We start from the raw sequence: 17125 nt of genomic DNA, 5'->3' as shown, positions 1-17125 counted from the left end.
CGGGGATAACCACTACGGCTCCACAAACAAAAAGGGATACCATTACATGAATAACAAACAGGCAAAGCCAGCGTCGCCATATGCATGACCCGAACTCCAAACTGCTAAAACACAAATCACCTGAACTTGCTGATGATGACTGCGATAATCAAAAGCACGAGAACAGTGATAATGGCAATTGTAATTATTTTATTCGTAGCCATCCTGAAAAGTCTCGCTGTTAGCTCTGATGCACACTGTACGTTCAGGCAAGGGCTCTCAAGAAATCTCCATTACCTGCGAGCCATCCCCCGCAACGTCTTTACACTCCTGTCGACGTAGCCTTCACTATTGAGCAAGGTCTCATGCGTCTGCTGAATTCTCTCGCGCTGAGATGACAGGTCGGCTAGTGTGCTAGCTCCGATGGCCTCTGTTTCATACGCCAATTGCTGACTAGCCTTTAGCCTCTGGGTGCTTCGATCGAGACGGTCCGTGCCGGAGAGCAACTGCTGGCGTTGCTCAAGATGAGCATCTGCTGAGCCCTCAGGCTCATCTCTGTATCGTGATGCATATCCTTGGTGATCATTAGAGAAGGACTTCAGCTTCCGGCGCTGGGAGTCGACATCTTGCTCGTAGTTGCGGAATCGTTGATTGACCTTGGCTCGTGAGGATGTTGGAATGTTTTGTTTCTCTAGGCGCATAGATCCCAACTATGATACGGTTAGATTCTGTTGATTGTCAAGGAAAAACAAACACCAGGGTACAGTGGACAGACGAACAAGCTCCTCTGCTTCCTCCAAAGCTCGCTCGGCTTGAGACACTGCATTTTTGCGGGGATCCCCTGACAACTCTGGGATTTGATCCAGTTTCTGTAGAAGATCGGCCTGTACAAGCTTAAGCTCTGCTTCGTAGGAGCTGAACAGCTCAGAGCCAGCCTCGGTGTCGAGAGGGTTAGACATGTTGGCGGAATTGCGTTGAACGGCGAGGCGAGTATGAGAGGCAACCTAAAAGACCGGAATGCAGACAGCAAAAGGAGTATCGGGCCGAAGCGACAAATAGGGGAAAGCTTATTAGTTACTATGCGTGTTGATTCCAGTGGTTGGAAGAAAAGAGTTTGCCGTCGTCGGTCGCATTCGTCTTTGTCGTCGTCAGCTAAGCAAGAAACCCCCCGATCTTCGATGTCACAGGCATCTCGTTAATGCCACATGCAGCCCCAAAGCTCAACCGTTCACGTGAGGCGCCGCATCGGGCATGGTCCGTGCACTTGCTGGCCGGCTTTAATTGGCGCTGCAGTACAGAACGATTTCTACTTTTTCTTCCTTTCTCTTCACAAAAGTTGAAATTCCCCGGACGAAGAAAACAGGCTGAGTGTCGTGACTTTTGTCACAATGGCACGTAGTTGTATTAACCGGGCAGATTGATGTAGGATAATATTTATATTTTTCTTGCACGGCGCTTTCAAGAATTGGCGACTCGTACCGACGTTGGCCGATCCCGTTGAGTGCTCGACATGCCCTCTCCGCCGTCCGTAAGGTCCTGAAGCTGTGTGTGACTGTAGCTCAACCAGGCGGCCTTTGTCAGGGAAGGGGGTGCGCGCCCGCGCCTTGCCAAAACTGTAGCGCTCTCCAGTTGTCCTTTGTTGAAACGACTAGACATGTTTGTTGGGGTTTGAGGTCAATAGGCGCTGGGCGCTGGTGTCTGGGCAAAACGTGGGCCAACGCGCGCGGGGGTGTGTGGGCATGCGGTTCACGTGGGCTTTCTGGTTCCATGTCGGTCGGGTTGGTTGGATCGACGTTGAGTGTTGACGTTGAGACAGACAGACAAACGCTGGCTGCGCCAGTTGAGCACTCCATGTCGGACGCCGGCTACTATAACATTGGGTTGATGCTCGACACTGCGCACGCACGCTGTACATACATGTAGACAAATGCAGCATACTGAACTCGGCAGGCGTGACCCGCGACAAAGGTCATGCGGATGCCCATGAGTCTATGACCGACTGAGCGGCCATTCTCTGCGTCAGGAAGTACTTATTCAATCCACATCCCCATTCCGTCTCAACAGAGTCGGTCGCATCCTCCTCGTCGTGTGCAAATCCATCGTTGTTATTCATCATTATTTTGCCTTATCCCCTCTCGCCCGGGTTCGTTGCGATTTTGCTTTGGTTTGGCCGCCATGGCACGGCCACAACACACGTAAGTTCAGCCCTCACCCGCCGGAATGTCTCATTCGAGTCCATGTTTGAAGCAGAGCTCCCAACGTCATCGAATCGGGCTTGGCCCTGCTATCAGGCCCTGCTATCATGCCGTGCTCTGGCTGCGGCAAGTTACGCCACATGCTTCCCGTTCCCGTCCCCTCTCTGCCAGCCGTTTCCAACTGCGATTTGCATTCGGATGCCGGTCAACTCTTTAATTGCCTGGGTAATCCTTTCTCTCCCCCCCCAATTTCCTTGAGCCGTGGTTCCTTTGACACAAGTCTTGAGTTGTGAGCATGTGATTGCGACCCTCTGCTGCGTCTCAACCCTGCGCTGCCAAACACTTGCTGTCTGGGCTTCAATTGAATAGATAGCCCTCGTCACTGTCTCTCGTCTCTCTCCTTCACATACGACATGCCGTTCACCATGAATCGCCGCGCTGACTTCTCGACCAGGAAGAAGGTAGCCATTGTTGGTAGTGGGTGTACAGGTATAGCTGCACTGTGGGCGCTGAATAGAACATATCATGATGTCTATCTTTATGAAGCTGCCGATCGACTGGGTGGTCATACCAACACTGTTCAGTGGAAAGTGGGAAAGTATTCGACAGCAGTCGATACTGGATTCATTGTTTTGAACAGTGCGACCTATCGTAAGTGGCCACGCCCATATCCTTCTTTTCGTTTCCTCCGTAATACAATGTTTCTCGGATGCTCATATTTGTTCAACGCACCAGCAAATTTCATCAATTTTCTTAAAAAGCTCAATGTTCCGCTTGACCCAACAGAAATGACATTTGGTGTTTCACGAGATCAGGGACTTTTTGAGTGGGCGGGCACAAACCTCGGCACAATCTTTTGCCAGAAGAGAAACATATTTTCATTAAAGATGTGGCGGATGATATTCGACATAATACGATTCAACCAGTTTGCGCTTGACGTCATCATTAACGCCGAGGATGAGCAACCGGTAAAAGAGACCGACAGTGTACTGCATTCTGTTGGCAGGATGGAAACCATTGGCGAGTACCTTGACCGCGAGGGCTACTCAGACGCTTTCTGCAACGACTATTTGATACCTATGACGGCAGCCGTGTGGAGTACAAGTCCTGATAAGTGCAGCCTCGAATTCCCAATTCTGACACTTGTACGGTTCTTGTAAGCACTTTGGATGTATGAAAATGAATGCACATGGAATTGTGATCTAACAGATGTTGTATAGGTGGAACCATCATCTTCTTTCTACTCTTGCGGCCCGACCAGACTGGTTGACACTGAGGGAAGGATCACAATCATATATTGATGCGGTGATGAAAGGTTTCCCGCCTAACCATCTCTTTTTAAATACGGCCGTGAGACAGCTCTCGAATGACGAAGACGGCCGCGTCGTGCTGCATTTTGAAAATGGAAAATCAGACACTTTTGATCATGTAATCCTGGCCACTCATGGTGATCAGGCATTAGCCATCTTGGGACCGTCTGCGACTGATCAGGAACGTTCTATTCTGTCGTGCTTCCAAACATCTCAGAATGAGACTGTTTTGCATTCTGACCTAACACTCATGCCGAGGAACCGTAAGGCCTGGTCCAGTTGGAATTACCTCACCCTATCTTCCTCATCCAAAACCAACGTCGACCAAGTATCTTTGACCTACAACATGAACATACTACAGCACATCCCCCGAGAGCCATTCGGCGATGTCCTCGTCACCTTGAACCCTCTTCATCGACCTCGCGCCGCCCTGACCAAGGCAAGATTCTTCTACTCGCATCCACTGTACACACCAACAGCCGTTCGGGCCCAAAAGTTTTTGCGACATATACAAAACAAACGGGGAATTAGTTACGCCGGAGCCTGGACCAAATACGGATTTCACGAAGACGGCTTCAGCAGCGGTCTGCATGTGGCACAAGAGCATCTCGGTGCCAAACTGCCATTTGATTTTATAGATTCAACATATAGCCGGGGAAAGAAACCAAAGTTGGGCCTGGCGGATCATTTCGCGCGTTTACTGATCTTACTCGTCCAAGTGTTCGTCGTTCAGATTCTGGAGCGAATAGCTGGAACAAGTAGACGTCCGGTAAAGCCAGTACTCAATGGAGTCAGACCGAGACGAGTTCTAGAAAAGCAGGCATAATTTAGAACGGCATGATTTGTATTATTAATGATCGCTATATGGTGGGGTGGCATAATTCACATCTTGGGCGCACGACTTGAGTTGGGTATTCCTGCTTGGGTGTCATATTGTTTATATGTATTATTCACTCGAAAGGTCAGCCAATTCATTCAATTTCGGTTCCAAGTCGTTAGAAGTCATATGTATGCCTTAATTTACGAAGAATTGACCACGCCATGTGCCAGTTGAAGCGGTACTAGACGTAGGTTTCTTCATTGGTGCTAAATAACCAAGGGAGAAGAATCCACCCAAACACGCGCAAGACGAGCACTTGAAATAGTGGCTTTTACCATAAGAAGCACCTAAATATTCAAAGAAATCTTGGTCTCTAATCTAAAAACCGTCGTTATTGATTTGTTACTCCATGCCGTACGTGTAGAGGTACACAGCGTGGCCACCAACGGGCTGCCCCACCTCCAAGTCAACATCATGTCACCTCAGCCGAAAGCAAAATCGTCTGGTCCGACCTCGACCGCCCTGGCACCTTCAGCTATACCACGCATCCAATCCGCCCGCGAAACACAATGAACAGCGCACCGCGGCTGGCGCGAAGCTCTGCGCGTACCTCTTCGTCACAATGGGCATGCTTTTTCTGCCGAAATACTCGGACTCAGCAGTCCCAATTGCAGTTCGGCCTGCACAGCCTTCGTCGAAACGCATCGACGTCGAACCCACGAGGAGGAGCAGCGGCGCAACAGTCCCAGCAGGTAGCACCGTCTATGGAGCAGATTCGGGCTCACTACAACAGGAAAAACCAGACAGTGGCGTACGTCTACCCATATTTCTGCTGTCTGCGGAACAATCGAAGCTCATTGTTTTTCTGTCTAGCTACTACACTATCAGCTTGATTCTCGGCACAGTCGCCCTGTCATACGGATCCGTACCTCTGTACAAAATGGTACGTTTGGAATCCGCAATCGTCATCAAGTAACTTCGAGGAAGGACACAGCTAAATGACCGATTCCCCGCAGATCTGCCAAACTACCGGCTGGGGCGGCCAACCGGTCCGCGCACACGGCGGCTCCTACGACGGCGACATTTCTAACCGCCTCGTGCCCATCACGTCCGCTAACCGAATAAAAGTCACCTTCAATGCCTCTGTATCTGACGAGCTCCCCTGGAAATTCGTTCCCCAGCAGCGCGAAGTCCGCGTCCTACCCGGAGAGACCGCTTTGGCCTTCTACAAGGCCACAAACAAAGGCGACAAGGATATCATCGGCGTCGCGACGTACAGTGTTACGCCGGCGCAGTGTGCCCCCTATTTCAGCAAGATTCAGTGTTTTTGCTTTGAGGAGCAGAGGCTAAATGCCGGAGAGACTGTGGATATGCCTGTCTTCTTCTACTTGGATCCTGACCTGCTAAATGACTTGAATATGAAGGGTGTGGAAACGGTAACACTCAATTACACATTCTTCAGTAAGTTTGATTGCAAGTCATGCGCTTTTGATATGGCAGCTGCTGACATATTGTCTACAGAAGCACGATATGACAACAATGGGCGATTCAAGGCTCCTGCTGTAGCTTGAGCAGCTGACTGTCCTCTCACAATTCCAATATTACTGAAATAGTAGCGTTCAGAAAGATGATTGTACAATAGAAAGGATAGGATGTAACATTGTGCTGCATAGCCATGTACTTTTATATAGAAGAATTGCTCCATGTTAAATATCGGGCGTTTATAGCATCACTCAACACCATACATGAATTCGGTTTTCCACAGAGCCTCCTGGCGTTTAGAAGGAAAAATTCAAGGCATCACGCTTCCTGTGAATGGATTCGTTGACTAGGAGTCCGACATGACTATCAATATCAATCTTCAGGAAACAAGCTGGGCGCATCGAAATGCAACCCAATCCAGTATAGCGCCGTTGGGAACTGCATCTCAGATTTCCCACCTGACGAGTTGACTCAGCACATTTGATTCGACCCGCACCTCAACAGCATAGGGTAAAATTTCGTCACGTGGTCCCCACACGACTCGCCTAATTTTCAACCCACAAGGACATCTTTGAATTTTCTCGTGAGTATTCCTTCCCTCCGTGTCCCGTCCGTTCTACATCACCCAACGCCGAGCCTCCTTCGTTGCTCCTCAACAAGAACTATCACAATGGCCAAAGTCAGCAGCAGTAAGTATCAATTTGCCTCATATGCTACGGAACATACGCATTCAAAACCATAAAATAAAAAAAAAACTTTGGCGACTAATGCTCTATTCCCCAGCCGTTTCGTCCTCGCGACGCAAGAGCAGAGCCGCTCACTTCAAGGCTCCCTCCAGCCAGCGCCGTGTCATCATGAGCGCTCCTCTCAGCAAGGAGCTGCGTGAGAAGTACAACGTTCGTCTCCGGCAATCCAAACAGTAGAAGAAGAAAATTTTAGCCGTGTCGTTATTAACAGCCCCTCTAGGTGCGCAGCATCCCCGTCCGCAAGGACGACGAGGTCACGATTGTTCGTGGAACCAACAAGGGCCGCGAGGGCAAGGTCACCTCCGTCTACCGTCTGAAATACGTCATCCACGTCGAGCGTGTCACCCGCGACAAGGCTTCGGGCCAGTCCGTTCCCCTGGGCATCCACCCCTCCAACGTGGTCATCACCAAGCTCAAGCTCGACAAGGACCGCGAGGACATCCTGGCCCGCTCCAAGGTTGGCCGTGAGCTGAGTGCCAACAACAAGGTTTCTGCTTAAATGCACCGCTTGTTGAATGCGAAAAAGCAGAGGCTCAGACATACACCTGCAAAAATTTGAGAAACGATCAACTATGAAGACATTGACACAAATTTGGGAAATTCGAGGCAAAGGAATGGGCATGATACTCCGGCGTTCTTTTTTTTTTCATCGAGATGCCTGCTTTGGCAGATCATGTCTACGACAAGGTAGATGAATTGAGAATTTCTTGGTTCTCAATGGCCATTTCACCAATTTTGTGAAATGCTCCATGGGAGGCGTTTCCCGAAGTCATGTTGCTCTTGTCAAGTCCGCCGTGAGAGTGACTGATTGATTTCACCTTCGGTAGCTTCAAATTTGAAGCATACTAGGTTGTTCTACATGGAACAATCTGGCAACAGGTGGGCAATTGTTTTTGACCAACTGCTCTGTCCTCGTAGACCTTGTAGGCTCCCTTTTCTTTGTATGCAAAGGTGAGTATTGTAGTCCCCTCCCGCTAGGATATCTCCGCGTCAACCACTTAGCCCATGGTTTTCGAGGTATACGACTGGCGAAGAACAAACCAAGTAGGAGCTTTTATACTATCACGAGTCTCTTACTCTTGCCCGAAGATTTTCACCGAGGGTTTGCTCTGTGAAGATGGAAATTTGATGGTAAGGCACATGCCGAAGATTGACTTGCGGTTAAACGCGGACCGATCATTCTTGACTCTGCCCACGTAACATTTATCATCGAACCATAGGTTTTACATGACTTACGGCTTAACATGACGCAGTCTGTCGTCGAAAATAGATGTTACATATACAGCCGTGGTCTATTTTCTATCATTTCTTCACCTCGGTGGGCAAATAGCTAGTTCTATTCTACACAGAAGTTCATATGTGAACTGCATCTGTTGTATTCTATGTCTTGTAACCGGTTGGTGGTATCCGAGCACAATATCTTTAGTGGCTTTGACATAAGCATTGCTAAATGTACCATGTCCGAATGCAAAAATAAGAAACCGCAACTCCTCTCTGCATGTCATTGCCACATTTCCTCAGCATATGCGCATCTTTTTTTCAGAACGACACCACTGCGGCCGATGCCGCAGTAACGCAGCAGTTAGTTGCTGTGGGCTGTTTAGAAATATATATCTATATCGTTGTCCGGCATCAAAGTCCAGATAGCTCGTCAAGCGCAGCGAAGTAAAAGGTTAGTCATACAACAGCCAACATTTGTGTTGGCGAGCTACTCATATAGTCTATAAGCATGAAAGCAATAAGTAATGCTCTTGCTACTGTTCTTGACGGTTTGAAATTCGACAGTAGGTAGGAACTCGCATGCACGCCTGGGCGGCACGTTGACCAGAGAATTGTCAATCTTCAAGTTGTTTCTTTGCCTCCGGAGACAAAAAGTGGTCGATTCTCCACCTTGCTGTGCCTGATGCTGGATGAGGTGTTGTCGTCAGCTGGGGACAACTTGGAAGACGTCCCCTTTGGCGAGGTCGAGGCGTTAGCAATCGTGGGTGTAAGAGATGCAGTGGCATGACCGGCATAATTTGGCAATACACCCCGTGCCGTCATTGAAGACACTGTGCCAGGAACGGCAGTGGCACTGGACTTGCTTCGTTTCCACATGCTTTGCCAAATTTCATTCCGAGTTTTGCTTGACTTTGCGTTAGTGAATATGAATGATACTAGATGTAGTTCGTGGCTCTCTCACCCGTTCGTCGCCATGCATTTTCGTCCCCGGAACAAGATGTTGGAGCCATCGTCCTCATCGGAAGACTTTTCTTTGCACCCATCCGTTGAATCATCAGCGTTTTCAACCAGGGCCTTTCGAAAATCACCATAGCTACATCCAGCTGGCCCGCTGCTTGATGATGCCCCCTGATAGTCCCTGTATTGATCCTCCAGCAGTTCATCAGAGTTTGTCAAGTTTTCAGACTGAGTTGCAGCCCCAAGAGCGCTGCGAGACAGGCGCTGAGTAGCTCTGCCGAGAGATCGAAACGGATCAACAGCTATCTTTGGCGTCTTCGACATGGTATCAGTACCTCCACGAGGAGGAGGAGGACCTTGCGTTGTGGGAGCCGATACTGGCGTTGGACGCTGGGGCTTGACGGGAGAAGGGGGGTAGAAGTCTTTGCCATCAAATTTAGGTAGTCCCTTCTGAAGATGACGAGGTGCTTTGCCCCAGTACATATGGCGAGCCCGCAACTCATCTTCTGTCAGCTCACGGCTGTACAAATAGCAGGGAGAGTTGCCTCTTTCAAGACTTCTGCCCTCAGGAAGTCTTCCGATTAAATATGGCTTTTCACTAAAGCTCTCTGAACCAGTAGAGCCTGCCGAATGGCCCTCCTTCATTCCTTGACCATAGCCTGTATCTTCAGCCGAGGAGCCAGAAGATATGGGAGCAGGGAGCGGCATGGGAACCGAAGCAGTGCTATCTGCTCGAGGATGAAATGGAGGTGCTAGTGCAGCATTGACGGGTAGAGTGGAAGGCTTTTTGGTAGGCTCGCTTGATTCAGACGAATCTGGGGTAATTTTTGCAGAAACGGGAGCAGACGCGGACTTGACAGATTTCAAGGTGGAAGAGCGCCGACAACTATACATGTCATGGGCCCTCTGTATTTTTGTTGACGACGCTTGAACTGCGGCCGCTTGTGAGATGGAAGACTGGCGGGAAGTACGATCCGATTTGGCCTCGTTTGTTGTCGACGATGCTGTGTCCCCTTCATTATTATGAAGGACTGGGCTGCATGAGCCCTGTTGAATCCCGGACTTGGGATACTGGGTTTTCTCCGCGTCAAGCTGAGATTTCAAGGTCTTTGCAAACTGCTGAATCTGTTCTCGAACCATTTCGGCTTGATTCTCCATGCTCTTTTCGTCGATCTGATGTTTGTTGTACTGTAGCTGGTCTTCATAGTATCTAAGAGTGGACCTCAAGCTCTCTATTTGCTTCTTTGTTATTTCACTGGGGCGAATAGATGAGATCGGGACAGCCGAATGCCCAGTCAGACTAGGAGCAGTTGACGAAGATGTCGCTGGAATGTGCATCTGCATTGGCCGGTCCGGCTTCGCTTGCATAGGATGCATTGTAGCTCCCAGAGTGTATCTGGGTTGCATGATCGCAGGACTTCCAATACCTCCAACGGGAAATCCTGGGAGAGGTGTCATCCCATAGTGGTAGAATGGACTACCGCCAGGGGGAACCCATTGGCCGTGGACATAATATGGTCTGCTAGGATCGAAGTTCTCAGGTGGCGAAATTCGGACTGAGTTTGAGCTTTCTGAGTTGGCAGAATCCCCCTGCCTGTCGCTTGTTCCGAGTGTTTCGGTGGACTTGGGTGTAGGCTTTACTGGCGGTGTTGGAGAGGCAGGGCCTTGGATCATGCCAAAGGAGCTACCCATTCCAAAGCCCATTTGCCAAGGGGCAAGGGGGTAGGGATGAGGAGCACCATGAGCCAGGGCAGCAGGCATACCTGGAAAGAAACCGGGGAAGAGAGGAGGGAAGGCACCAAACGCTTGATGCGACAGGGCCGCGGGAATGGGATATGTAGGCACATCTCCGTGGCCATGGCTAGCTGGACGATGGGCGTAAGCGCCCTCTCCTCCAACTTTTTCTCTTGTCCACTTGGCCGTTGGCGATGACGAACCTCGAGTATTGGGAACGATACGACCACCGGCTGTAACTCGAACATGAGTTGGGGACACAACCGCCTTGTAGAATCTCTGGAAGCCTTCGTCTTTCTGGGCGGCAAGTCCAGCCGGAGCCCCTATTGGGTGGTGCTCGCCATGTTCAGACTCTGTTCGGCCCCGATACTTCCATTCGGCATCGGTACCGTCAAGCTGGCGAACCGAAGACTCTTCAACGGCAGGCTGGTCTGCATTTACGTTGTCTGTTGCCTCCTCCTGAATCAGGGGAAGGGTTCTTTCGGGAGACATGCGAAATATTTCCCCTGAAAATTCAAACATTAGTACAGAATCAGAATAAGCAAGTCAAAAATTTAGAAAAACAAAGTCTCATCTCACCGAAAACGGCGTCGTGGTGCAGTTTTTGGCACAGTTTGTCGTACAAGTTTTTACTTGCAGAGACTTGTCTCATTCGCAGTAACTCCCGAGCCGTGTAAGTCTTGGAGACCATTTTGACGTCAACAAAAGCAAAAAAGAAGAAAGAACGGTGGTGTTCTTTCGATTGCCAAATGAACAAGGTAGGAAATTTGTGTGCTGTGCCAAGTATCCGTATATTGGCTTGAATGAAAGTCAGAATGGGTGCGACCTGTGACCAGAGCTTGCCAGCGTCAGTGATTTGCTGTGCCTCTAACTGCGACCGAAGAAACCAAGATAGCTCATGAAAAGCAATAATATATGGTGATTGATCTAGTGGCTTTCCGAGATCCACAGTGACCTGTATGCAACGATGATAGTTGTGTAGCAAATTATACCGAATAAGGGGAGTGGCTGATGGACTCAATAGGTGGTCATGTTGTTGGGCAGCGTAGAGGCAACGAAGGATTCGCTTTGTCCTCCTCGACTTGGTCAAGACCATGTTGACTTCTCGTCACACAAGCCAAATGGGAAACGAAGGTAGGTAGAGCAATGATAAACAGGCCTTGTGTATGTCCGCACTTTGCCAATGCACAGAGTCGTAGTGTGAGCCACGGCCAGGGTTGACATGTGTGGAAGGCCGCTGGCGGCGGGTTGTTGCCAGAGAAATTAGGAATAAGACACAATCTTCAGATGAACCGATGGCCGGAGAGGGAGAAAGACAAATATAATGGCCGGCATGACCCCAAAGACACTATGACAAACAAATCTCGGATCCGAGGAACGAGATGCTAAACGGGTGGTATTGGAATGGGGGAGTTGGATCGAGGGACAAGTGCAGAACGAAGGGAGAGATATGCGCAGCGAACAAGCAAAGAAAGAAGAACTCACGAAGCAGTTTGCTCAGAAAGCAGTCAGAGAGCAGTATGCATACACGGCCTCGGTTGCTACACTCTCAGTTGAACGGACGGTTGGATAGAACCAAAGAAACTCGAGATGGACGAAACAGAGGGGTTTTTAGATACGATGAATGCAACGATGGCTTGTTCAGACGAGGAGAATGAGCTTGAGAAGTAGAAATCGAGTCTGTATGATTGTTACAATTTGGCTCGTCAACGTGGTTATCCACTGCAACATACCCAAGAGATATAAAGGAGAGTAAGAGCAGCCGTATCAGCCGTAGCTGTTGCGATTTGGGACGACGCAGTTGGAAACATGAGGAGGTAGGTAAGGTAAGAGGACTTGAGATGGCTTGATGTATACGGGGCGGCTTGTGGTGTTTGCAAATGGGAAGGAAGGTCCTTCCCTCTCCCAAAAAAATGACAACGAAGTATAGCACGAGGAATCAAAATGGAAGGAGCAGCCTCAGACGCGAGCGAGTAATGACAGCCACGGTACCGTACGTACAAAAAAATACCTAGGTACTTGGGGCATTTCCACTGCATTGTGGCCGAGTAATGAGGAGAAGAGAAGGAAAAAAAACAGGAAGGACAGCACGAGCAATCCCAAGTGTTATTGCAGGCAAGTTCGATGGTATTCCGTCATTGTTTGGGATCGGCAAATTATACCGTCCGTCTTCATGACAGCTGGTGTTTGATGGACGGGCGAGTTTTCACAGCCGGCAAGCCAAAGTGTCATGTAAGAAACAGGATTCCACCAAACGTTTTTGATCCTCAGGATAGACGTCGATAGGGGGTGGACAATGCATGTGGCTGACTATACAATGACAATAGACAACAAGGGGGATTGTGCAGGACAATGATGAACCAACAACCAACAGGTATACCATTGAAAAGTCTCTATAGTCAGATTGAGCTCGAGAAAGGATTCATATAAAGCACAATTACAGAACCAAATTCCAAGAATAAATAATTCCTAGTGAAGATAGAGCGGAGACAGTCTACATGTTGAGTGCTAAGACGCCTCAATACATGTCCAGGTAGATAGTTGATTCGTACAAAAAGGTAGAACAATGATTAAAATCTGAGCCGTGATGAATTTCTTTCCGTTTTGACAGAATTTCCTGTGCTTCACAAGGGTGTCCGCATCTAGTCTACGTGGTAGTTGTGCCATCGCTCTGTTGCTAATTACCCAAGAACCTCTCCCTAATCACGTCGCTCCATCCAAAAAGTCAAAGCCATCGTCAAACATTAATCTCCACGACAAATACGCACCCGAAAAACACATCACTCATTTTGAATATGTCTTGATCAAGCCGACAGTGAGAATGTGCTACTACCGTTCGTCGGGTCCATCAGGTTCTGGGATGGGTGTGATTGGTTTTGGCTTCGGCGGAGGATCTGCCGCATCCCCTGACCAAGTCGACAGAAGCGGGGACAGGCGGTACATGCTGGATGCTGTTGTGAATATTATGATCAGTTTTATTAACTCATACTCCATATAGAGTTTGGAGAATCGCATACAGTGCCAAAGGGGTCGATAACGCAGCACGGATTCAAATTCTCCAACCCTCAGAGGAGTGAGCAAACCGTTGGATCGAAATCAGCAGTTCTATCGAGAGGCTATCGAACTGCCTTAGTTTTCAGCGTCGTCGGGCCTCGACAGTAGCGGAAGCTGCTGGGTTTATAAAGACGATTGTACTTGTCAACACCAGGGTGAAAAAAAAGGCCCGGGAGGTCATCAGGTTCAAAATGCCCAGTCATGAGCTGTTAGTTTCCCTTTCCAGACTTGCGCTCTGACAAAAGCAAAAGCAAAACCCCAGGTATCCCAGCCCAAAATAGCAAACCGAGGATGGAGAAGCTTTGGGGTGAACGGAGAAGGATGAAACAAACTGAGGCACCACACGCTTCCCGCAAGTTCCACGGCCGAAAGGGACCACGCGCTCAGCCCATATTAGCCGTTTTCTGACAATGGACGGCTGTGGGCGATGATCTTGGCGAGATTGGCGACACCAATGGCAGGTGAGTTTCGATAAATGTTCATACGTATTTCGCATCTAGGGTACATTGTGCGCGCGCCACACTGCATATGTGAGAACAAATGTTTCAGCAGGGTGTAAATGGTCCGATGTCAATATTCAGTGTAGTTGTCGCGACCTGTACAATATAATACCATGGCGTAGAGGTGTGTGCTGTAGTATGGTAGCGTATACTTGACGACTGGCGATAGATCTTTGTCACAAACTGTACCATACATTGGGGAATTGAAACATTTACCAAGGAGCAGGCCTTGGCGGCAGTGAAAACATTGTAGTCTGGTACAGGACTACTCCGTATAGTCCGTGATAAATGTCCCCCCCCCCGAAGCTCGGACATCGAGGTTGACACAGATGGGGCATGTCTCGTCTCATCTGCGCTGCGGCGGTTTCTACATCAAGTTTCAACTGCCGCTCAGAGCGGCTGGGCAAGGTATGTACACTATGGTGCCTGCTAGGAGGCTTGGCTATTTCGGGACAACTACCCTCAACTTCCCAGACTGGCCAGAGAGCTGTTTTGAAACTGATTTGCATACTTGCATGTGCGAACCTTGATAGGTTTTTCATCGTCCCGGGCAAGGACGAGGAGGCAGCGTATAGTCATGGCGAGGCTCGAACGGTTACAGAAAGGCGAAGTGTGCACTCCTGGACATGAGGTCTGGGCTAACCTTCTTCATGGTGACATGGTCTTAGTACTAGGTTAGGTACCACGGCAAAGAGCGAGCGGAGTATGACGACGGTACTAGTTTCATGACGAGCGGGACTTCCCGTTGACATGTGGTTAAGACGCATGAGCGGCGAGTTGGGAGGCCTTGAGTAGCGCCAACATAAGACAGGGACACGATACGACCAGAGGAAGTGAAGCCAGTCTGTTGCCTGGCTCTGGTGTGCATATTTCCGACTTGAGCAAATGGAAACCGCAACCAACACCGCACCGGATTTAGGCACTGTCCAAGGTGTACTCCGTATTCCGTGCTCACCTTTAAGTACGCTCGCGGCCCCTGGTTCTGGTGACAGCACAACTATTACAAGACAGTGGAAAAGTCTAATGTCAAATATTGAATGAAAACATTGAACTCTAACAAGCTGTCTTGTCATAGCTGATAGCCAGGGGGCAGTCACCAGAACGACCTTGGCGCAGTAAGGTACCTGAGGTACTGTAGGTACCTACTTTACCCAGGTACCTAGGTACCTAGGTATCTACATATGTGCCTTAAGTACTTACTTAAGTACTGAGTAAGCAGGGCACTTAAGGTACAACTAGCCCTGTGGCCGCACCGAGGACGCGCATGGTGGCTCTGCAGCCCCTCTTCAAGCTCAAAGCCGCCACGAGGATTGCCGTGCCATCGACGACCGTAAACGCCAGGCACCATTTCGCTTTCTTTTCCGTGCAGACGCAACACGACCCCAATCCTGCTTCTCCAGACGTCTGTCTCTACAGCAAAAAAAGCCACCTGCTCCATGCATCTGTCCACAGTTACGCGAAGATGCCTTGGAAAAGCTCTGCATGCCCTGCACAGAAAAAAAAACACCAACCGAGCTCCTTCGAGCTGCCATGTCCCTGTCGTCGCCGGACATGCGGCTAAAAAGACGGGTTGGCCTGGCTTGCTTGTTGCGTGTTGCTTGGGACCGTTGGATACGGGGCAATGTGGGCCTCAATGGCTGGGATCGGCGACATTGGTCCTCGGCAATCGGGACTGGGCTAATCGACGACACTTGAATCGAATCAAGAGAGGTCAAAAAGGAGAGAGCGCATGAGGAAATTAATGAAAGCCGCGGCAGCCCTCCTAGCGCCGTTTCCCAATTTGACCCCATGGCCGATCCCTAGCTCCGGGTATTCCAGAGCTTCGTGGAGCAAAGACGGTGCCAGTTAGAAATAGACTTTCTGTCACGGCAACTGCATGTGGTCTCTTATAAGTACCGTCCCTCCACTGCGCCCCCGTCGACATTCGCCCATTCGAGCATCACCAAACACGACCGACGCATCGAAACAGCAGTCTGTACGAAAGGCCAATCAACCTGCCCTACAACACCACCCTCTTTCTCTCACCACGTGCCAATCAAGCAAACAATGGCCCCCCTCACCCCGCACTGGCAGCAGCCCTCTCACCCTGCCGTTCAGGAAGTCGTCATCAACGAGCAAGAGTTCACCACCAAGAGCTACTCCAAGGTGACACTGCCGCCGTTTGCTGTCTTTGCGAAGCTCTCCTTCCCGCCTTGCACTGTTGCCGACGAGCCGACGTACGCCACCGTGCAGATGGGCCGGCATAGCCATTTTAATCTGAATAGCGATTTGCTGTATATCAATCACTCTTGTGAACCGTCCCTTGTTAGTCGTCCCCGTTCTGGAGTTGTATTCGATGGCCATGGATGATGGGCATTCGACCCTGTCCACGCGGGGGGTTGCAAGAAGAGGTGTGACGCGTCGAAAGTCAGGGGTAGAGATTGAGGTGAATGACGTCAAATAACGTAGTAAAGACGTTGACTGGAATAGATATTTGACACTGGGAACATGAACGTCCTCGTCGGACCAAAGGGCCTCAAGCCCGGCGACGAACTCACTGTTAGTCCCCCCCCTTCCCAAAGCCTCGCAAATCCCCCTGTTCCCTCCACCAAGCCATGGCAGCAACACCCTGTAGCTACGTGACGGACTGAAACTCTAATAGTTCTTCTACCCCTCCACGGAATGGCACATGAACCAGCCATTCACCTGCCTCTGCGGCCATCCCACCTGCCGCGGCACCATCTCCGGCGCAAAGGACATGACGCCGCAACAGCTCCATGGCGTGTGGCTCAGCGGCCATATCCGTGATCTGCTCGACGATAGGAACTGCTCCACCAACTGCGGCCACGAGTCGGATGCCACGGCGCGGGCGTTGAAGGAAGCTGTCCTGCAGGCTGAAAAGGTCGTCGAAGCAGCCCGTCTTGCGATGCGTACGTACGCGGGTGTTTCGCAGAAGAGCGGCGTGGCCGCTATAAATAGCGCCAAGAATAATGGGTTCGCAGCCCGAGAGGATATTGATGTAGCAGAGGGCTTGAGTAGACGCGGTCCGACATCAAGGGAGTTGAGTGGCGAGATGGGTGGTGATACTGTCCGTGTGTAAAGGGATTGGGGAGTGGACGGACGCATGTTTGTTCTGTTCTGCGGCGAC

The 17125-nt window shown here is 50.0% G+C and overlaps 6 protein-coding genes across 6 annotated transcripts; 4 read left to right on the top strand and 2 right to left on the bottom strand.

Moving 5' to 3' along the window:
- Positions 1-116: 116 nt before the first annotated feature.
- vti1 (Vesicle transport v-SNARE protein vti1) lies at positions 117-938 on the bottom strand (the record flags this gene model as incomplete). Its single annotated transcript, XM_014690361.2, has 3 exons — positions 117-204; positions 277-689; positions 759-938. The coding sequence occupies 3 exons, from the start codon at positions 936-938 to the stop codon at positions 117-119; spliced, it is 681 nt and encodes a 226-aa protein (XP_014545847.2).
- A 1661-nt stretch (positions 939-2599) lies between these two features.
- Positions 2600-4310, top strand: G6M90_00g072150 (uncharacterized protein; the record flags this gene model as incomplete). The annotated part of the gene is made up of 3 exons (XM_014690362.1): positions 2600-2825; positions 2910-3330; positions 3395-4310. The coding sequence occupies 3 exons, from the start codon at positions 2600-2602 to the stop codon at positions 4308-4310; spliced, it is 1563 nt and encodes a 520-aa protein (XP_014545848.1).
- A 616-nt stretch (positions 4311-4926) lies between these two features.
- COX11 (Cytochrome c oxidase assembly protein COX11) lies at positions 4927-5875 on the top strand (the record flags this gene model as incomplete). Its single annotated transcript, XM_014690363.1, has 3 exons — positions 4927-5247; positions 5321-5765; positions 5826-5875. 3 exons carry the CDS (start codon positions 4927-4929, stop codon positions 5873-5875), a joined length of 816 nt encoding a protein of 271 aa, XP_014545849.1.
- Positions 5876-6456: 581 nt separating this feature from the next.
- On the top strand, positions 6457-7031 carry RPL26A (60S ribosomal protein uL24; the record flags this gene model as incomplete). The annotated part of the gene is made up of 3 exons (XM_014690364.1): positions 6457-6475; positions 6570-6682; positions 6753-7031. The coding sequence occupies 3 exons, from the start codon at positions 6457-6459 to the stop codon at positions 7029-7031; spliced, it is 411 nt and encodes a 136-aa protein (XP_014545850.1).
- A 1679-nt stretch (positions 7032-8710) lies between these two features.
- On the bottom strand, positions 8711-11135 carry G6M90_00g072120 (uncharacterized protein; the record flags this gene model as incomplete). Its single annotated transcript, XM_066130965.1, has 2 exons — positions 8711-10950; positions 11024-11135. 2 exons carry the CDS (start codon positions 11133-11135, stop codon positions 8711-8713), a joined length of 2352 nt encoding a protein of 783 aa, XP_065986987.1.
- A 4909-nt stretch (positions 11136-16044) lies between these two features.
- On the top strand, positions 16045-17077 carry G6M90_00g072110 (uncharacterized protein; the record flags this gene model as incomplete). Its single annotated transcript, XM_014690365.1, has 3 exons — positions 16045-16302; positions 16468-16536; positions 16640-17077. The coding sequence occupies 3 exons, from the start codon at positions 16045-16047 to the stop codon at positions 17075-17077; spliced, it is 765 nt and encodes a 254-aa protein (XP_014545851.1).
- Positions 17078-17125: the final 48 nt, after the last annotated feature.

This window comes from Metarhizium brunneum, chromosome 4 (assembly GCF_013426205.1).
Source record: "Metarhizium brunneum chromosome 4, complete sequence".
Classification (NCBI taxonomy): Eukaryota; Fungi; Ascomycota; class Sordariomycetes; order Hypocreales; family Clavicipitaceae; genus Metarhizium; species Metarhizium brunneum.
This window is presented reverse-complemented; position numbering and strand designations above follow the sequence as displayed.